The following is an 18,986-nucleotide window of genomic DNA, read 5'->3' on the forward strand; positions in this document are numbered from 1 at the left end:
TACCCTCTAAAGCTAAAAGGCAACATGAATATTACATTAACGTAGGTAGATATCTTATTAATATTGATTCTTTGAATTTATTTCAGTCTTAGAAGTCTTAACTATGTTTAAAAGGAGTTACGACGGACGTCTTTTGGAAGTTAGTATTACTCAAGGGAACTTCTTAATTTCCTAATCCCTCTTCTCAATCCCGGTTTAAGTCATTTCTCTGCGACATATGTACAGCTCATTCCGTTGCCGTGCGTCAGACTGTCAAACTCTCCAGCATCTCCTGCTGGTCCTCATGCAAAAAACACGCAAGTAAGTATAACAGGTTAGCACTGATTGAGTAGCACGTTATTAATTCACGGATTAGCAAATCAATGTTTTGGTTTTAATTCAGTACCTAACTTCGGCTCATCACGGCGTCATGTCACGTTGTGCCGCTCTTTTAAGGTATTTTGAGAGCCCTTGAAAGCCCTCACCGACTTTCAAGGCTATGTCTATATATCGTTTATATTCTGGCTTTAAATAAAATACAGTTATTCATTTCAATGACATTTGATGTCGTTTAATTCTCGTAGAAAATTTACGCCACCTCCTTTTTGTTAGCTTTACGCAAGCCACAAAGTTGACTGCAGAAACGAACATAGTCAATCATGGTGTTTCCGCCTATTTGTGTAGTGGGAGCGTCGTCCAGCGCGTAGTCAGCTTCCTTCTCCGTAAAGCGGTCGCCCCACGTCATAAGATCATGTCGAATCCTAAAAAAAACTAAAGTTATTTTTTTTCGAGCAGGTTTTTCTTTTACATTTGTTATCTATTGATATTATGTTTCATTAAAAATATTTGTATAGAGATCATTAAAAATATTTTAGATGTAATTTTAACGTTTTGAACCAACCCAATATCTATCCCAGTATATCACGCAAAATAGGCGCAAGCCGAGTTGCATAAAATCGCCCAAACTACGATACAATACAACCAACCCAACCATTTTAATTATAACAACTAACTAATAACCTTTTCGTAAGTATTCTTATATTAGTATTAAGCTTATTATAATTAATCAGAGGTTTAATATAATCATTGTTACACCGTGTTAATACTGTGTCTGAACTGAATATTTTCTGAAGCAAGACATAAGACATCTTGAATTTACTTTACGAGCATGTATACGACCAACAAATATTTTCATAACCTTTTTTCTCGTCAAACTCCCCGAAATTATATGAAATCCTATCCGGTAGCGCCGTAAAATTCAGATTACACCGAAAATTTTAATAAACCTCTAGAGGATGACTTGAGGAATACGACTCGAGGTTTTAATAATGTTTAAAATATTTATTATACCAGTGGATCGCCCTTCTGTTTAATCTACAGGGTAGCTGAATTTGTAAGAAATTAGCGGTCAGTTTTTGTGTTTTATACATAAATATTTAATTTTAAGAAAGTAGGATTAAATGGAATCAAACATTCTAGCAATGTTCAATGTCAATAAATAAAATCCTTTGATAAACAGTGAAGTACATTACCTTAGATAACTAATAAAGGTACCTAAAAAACATGAAGTTGGGATTCAGGGCATAGTAATTAATAAAGAACTAAAGTTAGAATGAATGTATGAACATGTAAGTACCTATGTATACCGCTAGGATGTAAGGACTATTGAGAGTTGACGAAATTTAAAATAAACTAGGCTATCTATTGGGTGAAAGCGATGGACTAAGTATCGGTCTATGGGATATAAAACCAGCGCCTGCCTGATAAAATAGTAAGTACATATACAATTTTATTTCCGGAAGACGGTGGCTTGACAAGATGGGCAAGGATGGGGGGGGGGCTTCACCGGCGTGAGGGCTGAGGGTAGAGAGCTAGAGAGGTGTCACTAGATTTTAATCATATAGCCAACTCGCCACTTTATAAGATATTATTATTTATTAAAACATACGTGTCAGGACTAAATTACTTCAATTTAAATAATATAAATTATTAGAAGTATAAATAATACATTATGACAGCACACACATGTGGCTCATATCATTTCTTGAGGTTTCCTTAATATTATATTCCGCATACCGGAAAATGTAATTTAATCTTGATCCGTTTTGTTTATGGATCTCCAGGGGCGGACGTGAACGGTCCGCGGGCCAGGCCCTTTTGCGTCTATTAAACGATTATGTTCCTTTACCGCAATTCTTATTAAATTTTCTGATATAATAATAATAATACGAGTAGGTACGTTTAATAAAGTTTCTGAACGGTCACAGAATCATAAAGTTAACGATTTTTTTTAAATTAACGCTGTAAATTATTTTGTAACTATTATATAAGGTACTTTATAGTATTGGTAAGTAAATATTGAATGTAAGCGTAGTATCTAAGCCTCATATTATTAATTCCTCTCGAACTTCGAAGGTGCTCTGAAACCTCAATTCCGTGGAGATTAGATAAGTTCGCCTATTCTCATAGTTCATGTCTAACTTAATGCTAAGTATAATAAGTGTCTACTGCTTATTAATTACTCTGGGGATGCTTGAATTGAATTTTATGTTTGAACATCGGTCGGAAGGATTTTCCTAAATGATTAAATCGCTACGTTATTAAAATGCCCCAGTTAAACCACGCCATAAGGTGAATGTTAGTTTTCATAACATGATACATATTTGTTACCAATATATATGTGTATAGAATAGAATAGAATAGAATAGAATAGAATAGAAATACATTTATTTATGACAAACAAACACAGATGACAAAAACATGTTGACAAATATACAATGTATAACATTTAGTGAAAAATGCCATAAAAGGGTCACAACTCAGCATGTTGCTGGCAAAGCCAGCGCTGTTCTTCCGTTGTAACCCAGGCGTACGCCGTTCGACGACGAGGCGGTTATGCTATGATTTACTAAACTAATTAAAAACTAGAACTATACCTAAAACATAAAATTGAAACTAAAACTATTATATACAACTTCAACATTGCGGCAATTGCCGTATCTGGAACAGGCCTGACAGCCAAGTGACAGCTGGCCGCCACGCCATTGCCACGTCACACGGCACGACACCAGCACGGCCATATTTGTGCTATGACACAGCTATCCACGTGTACATTTTGTGCAGAAAACTTAAAAACTTCTAGTCGTAAAAGCTTTAAACAAACCAAACTATATCACTAAATTAATTATTTGGAAAAGACGAACAAATTAAAAAATAGTGCAGAAATGGTTGGCTCATGGGACATAACTACAGGTATGTGAAAAAAAAAAGGCTTCTTAGATAAAACTAGTATCACATCTTAAACTTTCCTGTCTTTGCTGATGTTCATATATCTGTTTTTTTAGCGTAACTTTGAAACTATGCACACTTTTCAGGTTCCTTAAAGGCGGAGACAGATTGTTCCAGCATTTTGTTGCCAAATATCTGAAACTTCCGCGGAATGCAGCCGAACAGTGACGGTGCGTTAACAACTGCAACCCACATTGTCGAGCTACTCGCGTCTTACGGAAGGAAAGTTTCTCAAAGAGATACGCAGGAGACCGCTGGTGTACTACCTCAAAAAGAAGACTTGCCAGATGAAGCTTACGTCGGTGTAGCATTTTAAGCATGTTGCATTTGTTTAAAAATGGGGTTACATGTGCCCTTAACGGAATATTGAAGCAAAAACGGGCACAAGCGTTCTGAACTCGTTGCACCAGTCGCTTTGTTTTAGTGAGTAGTCGTGGACCATATACTATATCCATATAATTTAATTTTGACAGAACAAGTGAGTCAACTAATTGGATGCGTAGAGTTTCACACAAGAAAGGTCTTATCTTGTACAAAACTTTTAACTTATAGAAACAGCTCCTAACTAAATTTGAAATATGTTTCTCATACCTGAGCTCCGAATCCATTAATAGGCCTAAGTTTCGTGCTTCACTGACACGCTCGATGGCATTTCCCATTAATTTTACATCCATTGTAGGATTAAGCCTAGCCAGCTGATGTTTACTGCCAAATGCTAGGTACTTTGTTTTGGCAGGGTTCAATAATAAGCCATTACTGGTAGCCCAGTCCGCTATTCTACAAAGATCCTCATTTAGTTTGCCTATTGCATTGTCAATGTCCAACTGCTTGAATGAGATATACACCTGCACATCGTCTGCATATATGTGGTATTTACAATGTTTTATATGCCTTATTATGTCGGCAGAGTACAAAATAAACAAGATCGGGCCGAGGATCGAGCCTTGAGGCACCCCTCGTGCTAGTTTCATGCTCTCTGAGATGAGCGATGAGCCATCACTCAAGCTCAATTTTACATGCTGGCTACGATTTGCAAGGTAACTATCAAACCATTTAAGTGCACCAGAATCAAACCCGTAGTAGCTCAATTTTGATAACAATAATACCGTATCTATACAATCGAATGCCCGGGAAAAGTCTAGCAGCACTAATATAGTACACATTCCTTGATCCTGAGCACACAGTATATGATCAGTGACATCGAGCAAAGCAGTCATGGTGCTCCTTCCCTTCCTAAAGCCCGACTGTACATCCGGTAAAATATTGTTTTTCTCTATATATTCTGTTAATTGCAAGCACACAGCCTTCTCCAACACCTTAGACAGACAGGGCAATAGACTTACTGGTCTAAGATCTTTAAGCTGGGTAGGATTTGTAATCTTAGGGAGGGGTCGTACAACTGCTTGCTTCCAGGCGTCAGGAAAAGAAGAAGTTAGAATAGAAGCATTTATCAATTTTGTTATTATGTCCAAACTGTTAGGTAATGTCATCATGATCATATCTAGATTTATGCCATCACAGCCCATAGCATTTGATTTCAAGCCTTTAATTATTGTAAGAACCATATCGGGGCTGACTGGCTGCAGCTTAAATACTGAATAATTAAATCTGTCAAATTCAAAATAGGTCAACTGTGAAATAGATGTTTGTGCAGTACACGGCAGGTTTAGAAAATGTATATTTATTGCATCAGGGTCATTAAAGCAGGATGGTAAATCAGGGTCATTTTTAGGGATTAATGTAGATTTAAGATTCTTCCATAAAACCTTAGGGTTTTTTATTTTATTATTAATATTATATTTAAAATACGCTACTTTCTCATTATATAGGGCTTTATTTACTGTAGATTTTAACTCTTTATAGTACATTTGCTTAGCACTTGTCTTGTTTTTATGATACTCTGCTGCTGCTCCATCACGCAGTTTCATCATTAACTGGATCGTGTCAGTGATCCACGGTGGGCGGGGAGCCTTAATTACAATGGACTTGGTAGGTGCATGTAAGTCAAATAATATTTGTAGGTTTTTACTGAAAGCATTTGCAATTTCATTTGCATTCATAATGGGCAGCAAATTCCAACACATTTCTTGCAAATCCTTTTCATAAAAATTAAGTTCTATATTTTTTATGGGCCTATATGTGGTGGTGTATGGCTTGGGCTTGTCACGCTTAATGAAAAACTCGCAAGTTATTAGACAATGACCGTGTACAGATCCAAGGTGCTCAATGTTAATGTTTCTAGCTTGTAGATCTGTGCACACCACATCAAGCAGTGTCTGGCTTGTGTCAGTGAAGTGTGTAGGCTCTGTTATCAATTGGTTCAGGCTGAAACTTGTTAAAAAGTTATGAAATATTTGAAATTTTGTGTCAGTATGTACAAATAAATTAATATTAAAATCTCCTAATAAAATAATATTATCATAATTGTGTAAAAAACTAATTGTGTCGGAAATGGCATCAAAAAATAGGTCGGTATTCATCCATGGAGGTCGATACGCTGTCCCCACTACTAGCTTCTTTCCGTTAAGGGTCAATGCAACCCACATTTGTTCCACTAAGCTTTGTTTAGGGTCAACTGGGTGAGATAAAGTGCGAGCACTGACTCCTCGTTTGATATAGAAACCCACGCCTCCGCCACGAGAACGAGTCCCTGGCGGGCGCGGTTTGTGCCTCAGCTTGTAGTCAGGTATTACTGGTGCTCGCCCTTCTTCACCCTCTCTCAGCCACGTCTCATTTATAGCTAAAATATCAAAGTCTTGTCGGATACATGCTGAAACAATATTATCATGGTTTGTGCCTAGAGAACCTGCGTTAAATAAACCTATTTTTAAGCGTTTCTTAGTGTGTGTGATATCTAAATTCATTTTTCTGACATTTAACAACCATACTTGTATGATAAGCTTTGCATGAACAGCCGACACAGGAAAATTTATGACAATGAATATAAAGGCTAATAAAATAAATATACTGCATTTGTAGCGATACATCGATAAGTGATACTTGGCTAAGATATACATGTACCACAAACTTATATATAATACACATAGTTATTAAAATTAAGAAACACATAGCCGCAACTTTTATTGAGTCATAGTACAACAAACCCAATTCTACCCAAAAACCTTTCCTATATCGTCCTCAGATTTTATCCGGTGCGCTGCGTCCCCACTCTTTCGACGTACGTAGACGCGCCCATCCTTGGTCCAGGAATAACGCCACTCCAATCGCTTGCACTCCTGACGAGCGCTATACAACAAGGACCGGTTTAGCCTCGTCAACCGCTCATTGACGTAGAACCGCCTGGCTTCTCCCGGCAAGCCGAAACCGGACGTGTCGACCCCGCGGCGCGTCCGCGCGGCACGCAGCAACTCGCCGCGGATCCCGCGGCGCGCGAGCCGGACCACTAGCGGCCGCGGGCGCGCACGCCCCGCCACAGCCTCAGATGACGCCTCACCACCGGTCCCCGATGCCGCTGGCACCAGCCTCCTCGGACCGACTCTCTCGGCAAATACGACGTCGCGCTCGTCCAGGCTGACCCCAAGTTTCTGCGCGATCAGACTCGTCAGATGTGAAGGGTTCTCATTTGGGTGCTCAGGAACTCCCGCTATCTCCAGGTCACTTAAGAGCAGATCCTGGTCGCGGTCGGACAGCTCCTGCTTCAGCGCTGCCACAGTACCCGCCAGCTCATTGTAGTCTGCCCCGCCCGACGCGCGTTCTTGCGACTGCTCCTCCAGTGCCTTCACCCTCTCCTCCACTGCCTCGAAGCGCGCCTGATATCCCGTTATGAGCTCGCGCAGCTCCGCCACTTCATGCCTGAGGCCTGCAATGTCGTCTCTGGCAGCCCTAAACTCACTGCGAAACAGGCGCAACTCCTCCGCGACGTTTTCGTGCTGCCGCTCAGCAGGTGACGGCGCCTGGACGTCAGCACTCGCATTCCCCGAGTCACTGGTTTTAATGGGTGTGTTGTCCCTGTTGTCCCGCGCTGACTTCGACTTGCAGGATGGGCAAGCCCATGTGGTCGCGACGCGGGCGGTGAGGGTCATGTTTACACACACCTTGTGATAAGACAACTCGCATTCAGCGCACCTAGCGACACCTGTCGATAAGAGGGGTCTACCACAATTAGCCGCGCAGACAACCATATCTACGTTTAGTAGCAGAGTTCAGTACACCATCTAATTCGTTCGGCACCTTACCACTAGATGGCGCCACTCGCAACAAGGGAAAAGTCGATTTAAATTATTAGATTAGATTACTGATCAATTGCGCATACGAAACCAGTAAACTAACTTGCCTGTCCTGCGTAACACACTTTTAAAAAAACAATCCGAGCACTGTAAATCCTCTAGCTAACTTTTGTCACATTAAGTGTACACGTAGGTGGGTAGGTATGTATATCACAACTAGCTTTTATTTAAGTTTTACGTCCAAAAGTTAATTTATGTTTGTAATTTCACTGCAATAACACTACACGGTAATAGTTGTATAATAAAGCACCAGTTTACGACGAATAAATTAAGATCAAACGTAACTTTGTTTATTTAATAACACTTCAAACCGGCAGCGCAACCGCACTCGTCAACGTCCGTGACGTCCCCCCCATGTATCTTGCTTGCACTCATAGATTGGTACGAGAAAAAATAAGAGAGAGAAGAAGCAGGATAATATCCAGGATAATATATTATACTAATCAAACAATGACTTAGCTAATATAATTCTCATACTCTAAATAGGAATTCATGCCTCCAAATGATTAGTGGTTAAATAACCACTCATCATTTTTTACAGACCAAATATTTGGTCTGTAAAAATACAGTATTCGAATTTTAAACTGTCAAAAACATGTGTGATGTGTTAGTGCTTGAAAATGGCTCTCCTAAACCTACCTCCTCATTCATAAAACTTAGCAACCTTAAATTTTATCCCTTTCTAACAAAAAGAAATGTCAAAATGACGGAAAGGGACAAACGATTATAAACGGTTTGTTACATTTGACAGACGTATTTGAATAACGCTACTCATCATGAGGTTTGTAACATCTTAACTAAGGGTGATGATTTAAGCAGCGTCTCTCGTGACTGTACAACACATGGGATCAACATTTGCGACCGCATTTGTGACAGCTGAAGTAAGCAACTTCAGGAGGATTGTGCCTCTTTGCGCGTTTTCAGGCTAGAGTTTAGAACCAAGAGTTGTCGTGGGTTTCGCGATGGTATGGCCTCAATGTTCAAATTTAACAAGTATTTCATAAACAAGAGCAGGAAGTTGCCTATTTCCGAAATATTCTTTTGACTAAAATTTCTTCTTTCAATGACATCTTTAGGTTTAGGTAAAAATATTTTAGGTTATGATGATTTTCCTCGAAATTTAAAATCTCATCTGATCTTTATTAACTGCGTAAGTATGTTACCTTAAAAACTCGTTTTACGTGAAAAGACGTTTTCTCTACTTATTCAAATCTAGTTTTCCTTATCGCCTTGGTGAAAATGTGTTTTGCTTAAACGAGTTTTTACTAAAAATGGGCTTTTACGGTAACACATTAAGTACATAAGTATCCTGTCAACACAGTTTACTATTTTATATCCTGAAACTGCAGTGCCCCGCCTGCATTACCACGGAAAACGATTTTGTCAATAGTCATGCCCTTGATAAATAAATACTTCGCTTCGCATGTCAAAAAATATTTAATGTTTGCTCACCTCAATGATATACATAAACGAAATTGTTTACTTTGAAAATGCCTGGAATAAGTCGCCTATATGAAGACAAAATGTCATCAAAGAAATTCAAATACGGCGTGGAGGTTCATTATTTTTTAAACAAACGAGTCTCTTTGAAAGCTGCAACTCGTAAACTTGTTATAATATATTATTCATTCAGGCCATGTTCGTTTACGTCATGTTCTTGTTCGTAGGAAACGTGCTTTTAAATTCTCAGTATCAATTCGATTGCAAATAGCATTTCTGATTGATTCCTATCAATTGGTGATTCGTTGCTCAAGTAATTTTATTATTCATTTCTTATTTATTTACCAAATTATTGCTTTTCTTTAACTGTATTTTATTGCATGCGTAGGCACTCGTTTTTAAGCAAACGACTGTCGTCTGACCTTCTAACCCAGGGGGAAACTAAGCCTTATTAGGCCAGGCCTACTATTTTACAAATTATGTGTATAATAGGTAGGTACTAGTTATCATAAAATTCAAAACTAATCTACTGTTAACTACCCCAAATTAAAGTCATTTAAAATACGGAACTCTACAACCGACAGCTATTACGAAAAGACAATTTATTGAACGACTTACAAGACCTGAAAAAAATATAATGTCTATCAAAGTGTATACGTTGGATGTAAAATGGAAAATATAAGGTGCAAACTCCAGTAGGTATCATATTAATTAATATCTACAGATTATTTATATCATCCATAACGACCATAACTATTGTTTAACGTGCATTCTTTATTACCTTTCTTCAGAAATGTATCCTGAATTATTTCTATCCCAACGTGAGAGAGCTGCCACCAATGTTTCCTCCGAGTCCAGTTCCAGTGTTCGATACCCGAGCAGATTGACGAACCCGTCGAAATCGAGAGGGTTGGGTGCCTGCAAGGGGTTTAAATAGACGAGGTTAGACAGCACAAACACATCTTATTGATCAGAATGCAAGCTAAATTGGCCTCCTGTCAATGTTATCATGCGCCTGTTATGTATTAGTAATCTACAATTCTAGAGGGTGGACAAAAAATGCGTGCATTCCCGTTGCCAGGGAGGGATTTGGGATTATAAAGAGTACCTTTTAATATTGGGCCAACCCCGAAATCGCGAAAAAAAAGTTTGGCTGTTTCATACATTTTGGCTGTCCATTTTCTTTGGGAGAGTAATTTTTTTTCGCGATATCGGGGTTGGTGCCATAGTAAAAGTAGCTCAGTATAATCCCAAAACCTCACTGGCAATGGAATGGACTTATTTTTTTCCCACCGTTTATCTGCGTCTTTAACTATCACCTAAACTAATTAAACGATTAGGATGAAATTCAAAATTAAGAAAGCGTAAACCCTAGGTATGGCATTGACTTAGGTACTTTACTTTTTAATAACGGCGAGCGATATAAACAACTAAGTATACTTATACAAGTAGAAAGAACGGTCCTGTGTTAGGGATTTCCACATGGATACATTTTTCATTTGGGTCGCGCAAACATCAAACTAAGATCCGAGCCGGCTTTGAGAAAGGTTTTGCCGACACCCAAACTAAGAAAGCACGTGAAATTCAAGAACCCCTGCTGACGCGGTGGCTTCGCTTGACATGCGCTTACGTGGCGCGGGGTTTTACTCTAACAATGCTTATTTTCAAATTTAAATTAATTTTTAAACTTTTTTGTAATTACTTTGTGTTCATTCTATTTTTTCTTACGACGATAGACACTACGTAAATGTGTATTTTTATATCATCATCGACTCATTGAGAATGTATTAGAAATCGAACTAAAGACGCCTGAAAAGTTAAAATGAATTAATTTGAGAGAACTAAGTTTCAAGCTAGTTTAATCTTACCAGAGCATTCAGTGAGATACCTGAATTGAGTGTGTAGCATGTTGATAAGTAATTAATTGCCTCCTAATGGATTTTCATGTATGCTTACTAGGTTGTGGGTTGTTATGGTGTGGTTTATACATAGAGGCTGTAAGTGTTTGTTTGAAATGTAGTTCGTAGATATGATAATTTAATTTCAGTATAACAAGATGTAGAAATTATACAAAACTAATTAAATTGGTTTAAACCTAGTAACACTAGATTACTTGTCAAATTTAAATGTGAAAACAAACGAATAGATACGAGTATGGTTGCATGAAATTCACCAATATGGCTACTAGGTATATGGGTACTAGGTGACGTATCCGTAACTTACTTTTTACTTTCTTCTATGCATCTCGCTTGTAATGGCATAATTGATGCGACCGAAATGTATAGAAAGTAAATTACTCAAACGTTAGCGAATATGTCAGTTTGACACCAATGTACCTTAAAATACATATATGTATAACATAATGAAGTTGCCTGTTTACACTCAGTATTTTTACTGTTTTTAATCAGATCATGCCATGCTCTTGTGCATGTTTTCATAAATATAATATGAATTGGGTCGCTGTCGTCACACTATTAGAGTAGAATATTTGAACAGCAAAACTAATATTAAGTTAACCAATAACACAAACCTCGGACAACATGCCGCGCACATCTTTATCATCCACGCGCTCCCCCAGGCTAACGAGAGTGCCCCGCAGGTCGCTGTGGTCGATGCAGCCGTCGCCGTCCAAATCGAACAACAGAAACGCCTGCGAGAACACATCGCCAATGTTACATTTGAATAGCAACATCTGGGAGACCGAGCTTTGCTTGGTAAACATATACTAACTCAAAAATGCGCGTTTTCCCAGAGATAAGATGGGTCTTAGCTAGCGTTGAAAATTTCCGGAAAAAATCCCGTTTCTTTCCAAATTTTTACGGATTTTTATGGAAAACGTACAAAAAAAATTATACAACTTAAACCTTTCTCAAGAATCACTCTATTGTTAGGTGTAAACCGCTTAAAAATCTGTTTAGTAGTTCTTGAGTTCATATCGCGACCAAACACACAAACAGACACGCGGCGGGGAACTTTGTTTTCCAAGGTGTAGTGATTATTTTTTAAATTATTTTGTATCTGTGTACGGTTTAACTCAGCGATGATCAGGCTGCAATTAAGCAAGGCTAAGAAAACTAGACCCAATAAATACATACTGTATAGACATACTTAATTATTGTGTTAAACGGGCAACGGAACCCTATACACTGGGCCGACATGCTCTTGGCAGGTTTTTCCAAATAGGTAAAAATTATCAAATTCACAACTAAACTGCTGAAGGAAAATTACGCTGCAGCAACTAAAAAGGTTAACTGCAGCTACAAAGAGCTGAAATAAAGTTTTTAACGCATTTAACATGAGAATCGAGCGCTTTATATGCAGCGTGTAAGAGTTAGGTAACGTATAAGTACCTACTGTACATGTAGTGAGGACTTTTTTACTTGAAGAAAACGGCTGGCTGAATGTATCTACTCTCAGCCGTTTCCAGGAAAGTAATATATCCCTTTATCACTACGAACTTATTGGGTGGATCATGAAGCCCATATAATACAATTATAGTTACGGCACATTATAAAGATTATAATATATATATTCTGATACTGTTTACCAAAAACAGTTTACAAAAATATTATTAACATGACATGTTTTATTTCTATTATCCAATATAATTCAAGACAACCTCCGCGTAATTAGTGGCACAGCTTTCAACTCTTATTAGCATACGTGTGCTAATTCGGGGCTAGATCATAAGATCACTAAAGTGATACTTATTATTAAAGTTGACCTTAAGAAGCTCGATATTAGACATGATATTGAACCTCTTTACAGTAATATAACTAATACAGGGTACAATATTTAATATACATTAATAAACTTTTAAGCATCACTTTAGTGTTCGTGCCCCGAGTTCATCATTCGTGTCCATCAGATATATCAGAGCGGCCAAGGTGCTCACAAATATCTGAACACGTCTCTATTGTCAGGGCGTTAGAGTGCGTGTTCAGATATTGTGAACACCTTGGCCGCTCCGATATATTTGATGGCAACTATACCTCCTTGAGCTCGAACAGTTTAGCCTCGTCCATCTCGGCTAGGACGTTGGGCGGCACACAAAGGGATTCCCGTGCCTTGGACGCAGAGCGAGACCGCGGCGGCGGGGACAACGTGTCGCCAGCACGCTCCTCCGATAGTATGGACCTGGACACATCCGTTGCTGTTTTTATAAAAAATAATAGAATAATGGGGATGCAGTAAAATAACTTTCGATTAAGTATTTCAAAAACTCAGTGAAACATTATACTTATCTAATATTTTAAATGACTCATTTAGGCTATACTTTTCTAGGTGAAAACTCAACAGGGACACAGAAAGATTCAATAGGCCCAATATAAAAATCGATATAAAATAATACTGTTTTATACATTTCTGCCGAGTCGATGTATGTTGTATTCTAGGCAATTTTTTTCTTGGATTTGGGGTAATTTTTATAGTCATTAGGCAGATAATCTTTTAAATATAAGTAGAATAGGAATGCAATCAGCAACAGTGGAGTAAAAAGGTTTAATAAAATTGTTAAGTATTTTAAGAGGTACAGTGAACTGTACTGCAGGTACAATAAAAAAAAAGTCTCGAAAGTAATATTTACATGAGTAAATATAATATTTAAATACTTTGAAACAAATACTCATACAAGCCCAACTGAAAGCAACGAAACCTTTTTAGTTGGTTTCTAAACTTTTAACGGTAACATTAAAAAAGTGTGTAGGCAAGGCTATTTCAATCGGCTCTCAATAAAAACATTTACAACAAAATGAAAATGGCGTCTTTGCAAAGCCGTAGCCCGGGCGGAAATTAAGAATATCCTTTACGTTCAGCGTTTATAGGACGCCCGGGCAGGCTTTCCATTAAATTACAATCGTTACTTAATAGTATTTCTTCATTTACTTTCAATTAATTTTTTACTTATGTTTTCTCTTTCCACAGAAATGCTGCATTTAATTTTAAACTTGAAGAGAAGGAAATATTTAATACCTATATTATACTAATTAAAATTAGCTTTTGGAGTACCTAATAACAGTTTATAATGAATCTACGGACCTGTGAAGTGCAGGTAGGTTGTTGTGTAGTTTTAAATATAAATAATAAAGCCATAACAAGGTCACATAATAATTGTAAAATTGTAAGAGCAAAACTCCCATCTACCTAGTTTCCTGCATTCACATAAAGCAGTTAATAAATTCCAGCTCCTTATAATGTCTGTCTCATTTCGAGCTAGTTTTATTACACTGCAACTTACTCGGTGCCTGTCGCCGCGGACTGAAGGAGGTTCTCTTTGAATTTCTTTATTTCGTCCCGCGCCTCGTCGGGCCGACTGCGGCGCCGCTCGCCTTTGGGCTTGTTCTTAAAAAACATAATGAAGTTATTATATCACTGCTGGCAATTCGTAAAACGTTGAAGCACTCTATTTTCAAGCAATAAAACGTTTCAACTTTTAGAACTTAATTTCTCTTTTGCAGACGGTAATTTAGCAGATAACGGGTACGAGCCGTAGCCAATTTTCAGTTAAAAACTTGCAATTTATGTAATCCGAATAAATTTAATGGAAGAGGTAACAGAGTTTATCTCCATTACCTAACTTAGTAGGTTGATTTTTTAAGAGTTATAAGTGCAAGTTATCTATTAACTACGACGGCATCGAACGGTCAGGATTAATTGACAAATTATTGAAGGTAAATATTTGATTCGTAGTCGTTATCCGGTGAGCGATTAATTATCCGACTCGACTCAAAATGAACATTAAAATGAAAATTATAATATGTATTAAATTATATAGCTTATTTACCGACTATCAAAGAAGGAAAGAAAAGAAATGCATCGAACAAGATAAACTTACTTCTTGTTTCACTTCGTTGTTTTGCTCTTTCATCTTCCGTAGTCCGAAACTATCCTATTTCTTCGATATCTCGTATTTCTTAAAACGCCCGTCCAAATGCACGTTTTCTCACGACTGAGCAGCGCACTGGAGAAGTTATTACAAGTGGTAAATTTGCGGAGATTTGGATGGCATTTTCGCCCACGAACATAATTTATTTATTTCAGTCAGTTGCACGCTGATTACAAGATTAGTCGAGATGTTTACTCCAACTAATTAATCTTTGGACCGAAACTGTTGTGAGATTTCCAGGTCGGCAACTTGTTCGTGCCCCGTTTACACGTTTCCACTCGCTTGGCGTCGGACAGCTGTAAATTGTTGCTGTGAACCCTCTGTTTGTTTGGCAAATATGCTCACTTCACAAAATATTGGCTTCCTTTATGTCATCAATAATAACTCGTGAACAGTATGGGCGTTTCAGTCATATTTGATTTTCTTATCTCTTTATTTATTTTTCTTCTTAAGTTAGGTTGTTTATAACATGAATCTCTCTCTCTATAGATCCCATATGGTGATGGGTTTAGCTTTCAGTGTCTTTCGCTTCCACTTCGCCCTATCCTCGACGTCGTTCTCTTTGCACTAATCATATCTTTTAGCACTACGTCCTTCCATTATTATTATTAAATAAAGCTCATTGACATAACTTACGGCTCGATTCGGAAAATGAATTAGATCTCTACTAGACCTCAACAAGTTACGATATGGATAATTTAAAGATATTTGTAAGATAGATATGTCAAATTTGACGTTTCCGCGATTCTGGAGGTCCTCTTGAACGATTTCGACAAGTTATGACTTAGATATCTAAGTCACATCTAGTCGATATCTAATGTAAATCTAGTTGATCTCTATATCGTCTCTAGATCTTGTGATTATCTCGTTTCCCGAATACGCATTTTAGGACCAATAAAAATGGGTATTCGCGCATAAATTACTTATTTCTATTTTTACTACAGAGAAGCATGGCGTTCCTTAGTGTCAGAGGCCAAGATCCACTTCTGGTCGCTGCGCCACAGCAGTAAGTAAGTAAATAAGTATTTTTACTACATAGGTGTTGCCCGGGAGGTAGTTACTGTCGTACTTTACATACGTCATGAAAAATCAGTTAACTATTTAGTATTTTCATTTACTATTACTATGTAATTTTAATCAGGAAAATTTAGCTAACTTTTTTACTATCATGACCGATACGAATACAGGCCTCGTATAGCATAGTAAAATAAAAGGGTAACATGGGTCGCAATAAGGAAAACCCTTTATTCTCTACTCATGTCAATATTCACACTGGAGAGCGTGACTATGAATGTATAAATACTTAAACAATTAGGTATGTCAATATTAACCCTTTTGTAATATACGGCTTATCGAGCGTTAGCGATGGTTTACCCCTGAAGCTTAGATTAACCATGAATGATTACCTCTGATTGGGTCGGACGTATGGAGGTGAACCCATCAGCCAAGGCGTCGTTTGCAATTTGCAACTGAGTAGAACGAGGGTCTATAGTATGGGGTTCTTCAAAAAAGGAGTGTGCAGGTTTTTAAAAGGTCGGCAACGCGCATGTAAGCTCTGGAGTTGCAGGCGTCCATAGGCTACGGTGACTGCTTACCATCAGGCGGGCCGTATGCTTGTTTGCCACTGATGTGGTATAAAAACGAATGCTAAGCTATTTGCTTTAAGAAACAGGAATTAAGTCAATATGTGTGAGATGAAGTACATTTTGTAACATTGTATTTGGTCATAAACTAGTTTCGCTATTTAAATTGACCAATATATAGTGTGACTACTTTAACACGGATCAAAATATTGAATAAAATAATATTATGTTTCCCCAAAGAAGTTGTTAGGTGAACTTGTTGGCAAAAAGAGTATAATATCACTACCTAAACCTATGATAATAAATAAACATAATAACGAAGTAACGACCCCACGGACCCGAGTGCTCCCGAGAGTCGGTCAGGGTCTCCGTCTCCGGCGTGTCTTCGTCGGTCGGAGTGGACCCCAAGGGGACCCGCAGGACTCTCAGCTCTGGCTTGCCTTAATTGGCCGTCCAGAGAGGAGTCGTTAGAGCTATATGCTCCAGGGGTGGAAGTGAAAGATGCATAAGACGCGAGTTGGCACAGTGGCTGTTAACAGCCACTGGGTAGAAAGCGGCGCACACCTCTCGACACCCCTGAGCCGCTCACACCGATGTTGCTCCTGGTCGTCTTCGCGACGGCAGTTTCAGGGGCCCATCTAGTTAGCGGCAAGTCACCGCCTGCCTCGATAACTTGTGTAAACATTGTTATGGCAGGTGTCCGTACGTCTTTGTAATAACCCAGTCTCATAGTCCACCCAAACTTCAATCCATAGACCGGTATACTGTTCTCTTTTTCTACAATAGTCCCAATGCCTGCTGAGACCGGTTCATGGGTGTCTATTGTTGCACCTGTGAACGGGTTCCAGCAGGCGTTCTACATGACATAAAAACTCTCCAAGGGGCCTCTACGTGTTGGATCTGTGTCCCCACGCAAGCCTATAAAAAAAACCGGGATTTACAGGCCCGTGATTCCAAAAAAGGAGATACAAACATAATAAATGACTAAATTGTGACACTCAATACAACTTTATTGCTAGAATTTGTAGACATGACATCATCCTATTTACAAGTGTAATTGCGCATTGCACTTCTAATAACTATTTGCAGCCCTCAGCCAGAGCCGAGCACTTCAAAGAACCCAATTTCGAAACTCCATCAAAATGTTGCTCGAAGTCCAAAATGTATGTTTTTAATCAGCTACAGCACTTTCGATAAATTTAAATGCAATATAGTCCGTGCGGTAAGAAATAGCGGTTGAGTTAAACGTTCTTCAGGCATACGGAAGTCGCAATTTATGTTTCTACGATAAAATATTTAAAATGTGTTCTCGCTGGAACATGATTTTAGTTTAGCAGCATTTAGAAACGAATATATTAAGTATTAAGAAACACCTTATACCTGTTAAAAATACTGTTACAGCTGACGTTAAATTGATCTCATTAATTTAACTATTTATATAGAACTAAAATACAGCACATTAATGTACCTATTTACAGTTAACAGATGAGGGCAATTTTACGTTGTTTTTCTATTTTATTACTACCTATTACTGCCGAATGCCGATATCTCTACTAGCTGAAGGTATTTGTTGAAAATAACTACATTTATTTAAAGTTCATTGAGTAAAACAACATAGTGAATTTATAAAAGACGTCTCGTATAATATCTGCCGCTTTTGGCATGAACTGGACAGCTCTTGATGCCTTTGATCTTTACCTATACAATTCTTTTCCCTGTAACTTTATTCACCTGCCTACGCTTGGTCGGCTATACAGTTTATGTTAATGCAAATAAATCCACACTTACACTATATCTATCTATCTGAAGCGTGAGTAAAATAAAAATGGTAACGTCGCAGCGTTGTAGGTCGTATAGTATTAAAATACTATTGATTACATGATTTAGATCAAATGATTGTATTAGAAAATAAATTTCAGCACTATGGGCCTAGCTAAGATACCAATTGTTGACAGAAAACGCCAGTCAACTAGAAATAGTCACGTGACTTTTCATAGCATCTCACTGTATTTAAAACTGGCGATACCCGATAATTAAATGTCTACTAGTTGTCTCCTTCATTAACAGGAGCAATCAATGGCTCGCTGCTAGTACGTAATCAAACCATATGACACCGACAGTGAAAATTGTCCAATTTGCATGTCGCGAGCAGGCGCAGCACTTGTACGACTTTTATTGCATAGCTGCATAGGTACGAGTATATTGGCTTAATCCAAACTATTATTCCAGCATTCTCGTCGCGGAAAGTCACGGTTGTGTCATTTAACGTAATTGTGCAAGTAACAATCGCTCGGAGGCACATGTACCTACAGCTACTGTTGCAGCTAACTGGCCACTTAAATTAGACCTGTGACAGCTGTAACAAATGTCTCTTCGAATGCTTCGCATAGTTCTACATGAGCGGGGCCGGGGAGATCCTTCCTAATTGGTAGCATGACATTCCGTTTTGGGGCGATGCCGTTTCCCTACTCATTATCGTTAACAAAAGGGTTGGACTCGATTTACATTTTCATAGTAGTGTTCCTCCAACTACTTTGCTATTCACTCTTTTGTAAATTTCTTTCG

At 38.2% G+C, this 18,986-nt stretch overlaps 3 protein-coding genes and 1 long non-coding RNA gene across 4 annotated transcripts in view; 2 read left to right on the forward strand and 2 right to left on the reverse strand.

The window, feature by feature from the left end:
- LOC134676421 (vacuolar protein sorting-associated protein 4) overlaps nucleotides 1–18,986 on the reverse strand; it is a 517,731-nt gene that overhangs the window by 183,040 nt on the left and 315,705 nt on the right. The window lies entirely within an intron of this gene.
- The window catches only part of LOC134676344 (suppressor of lurcher protein 1), a 265,018-nt gene that overhangs the window by 96,950 nt on the left and 149,082 nt on the right, over nucleotides 1–18,986 (forward strand). The window lies entirely within an intron of this gene.
- On the reverse strand, nucleotides 522–15,090 carry LOC134676751 (myosin regulatory light chain, smooth muscle). The gene is made up of 6 exons (XM_063535138.1): nucleotides 14,788–15,090; nucleotides 14,191–14,294; nucleotides 12,947–13,091; nucleotides 11,485–11,604; nucleotides 9,736–9,872; nucleotides 522–740 (listed from the first exon to the last, which is right to left on the reverse strand). Exons 1-6 carry the CDS (start codon nucleotides 14,818–14,820, stop codon nucleotides 569–571), a joined length of 711 nt encoding a protein of 236 aa, XP_063391208.1. The 5' UTR covers nucleotides 14,821–15,090; the 3' UTR covers nucleotides 522–568.
- On the forward strand, nucleotides 2,693–6,399 carry LOC134676778 (uncharacterized). Its single transcript, XR_010099958.1, has 3 exons — nucleotides 2,693–3,231; nucleotides 3,354–3,690; nucleotides 4,175–6,399. It is a non-coding gene; the product is annotated as an uncharacterized LOC134676778 (long non-coding RNA).

The sequence above is a fragment of the Cydia fagiglandana genome, chromosome 2 (assembly GCF_963556715.1).
Source record: "Cydia fagiglandana chromosome 2, ilCydFagi1.1, whole genome shotgun sequence".
Lineage (NCBI taxonomy): Eukaryota > Metazoa > Arthropoda > Insecta > Lepidoptera > Tortricidae > Cydia > Cydia fagiglandana.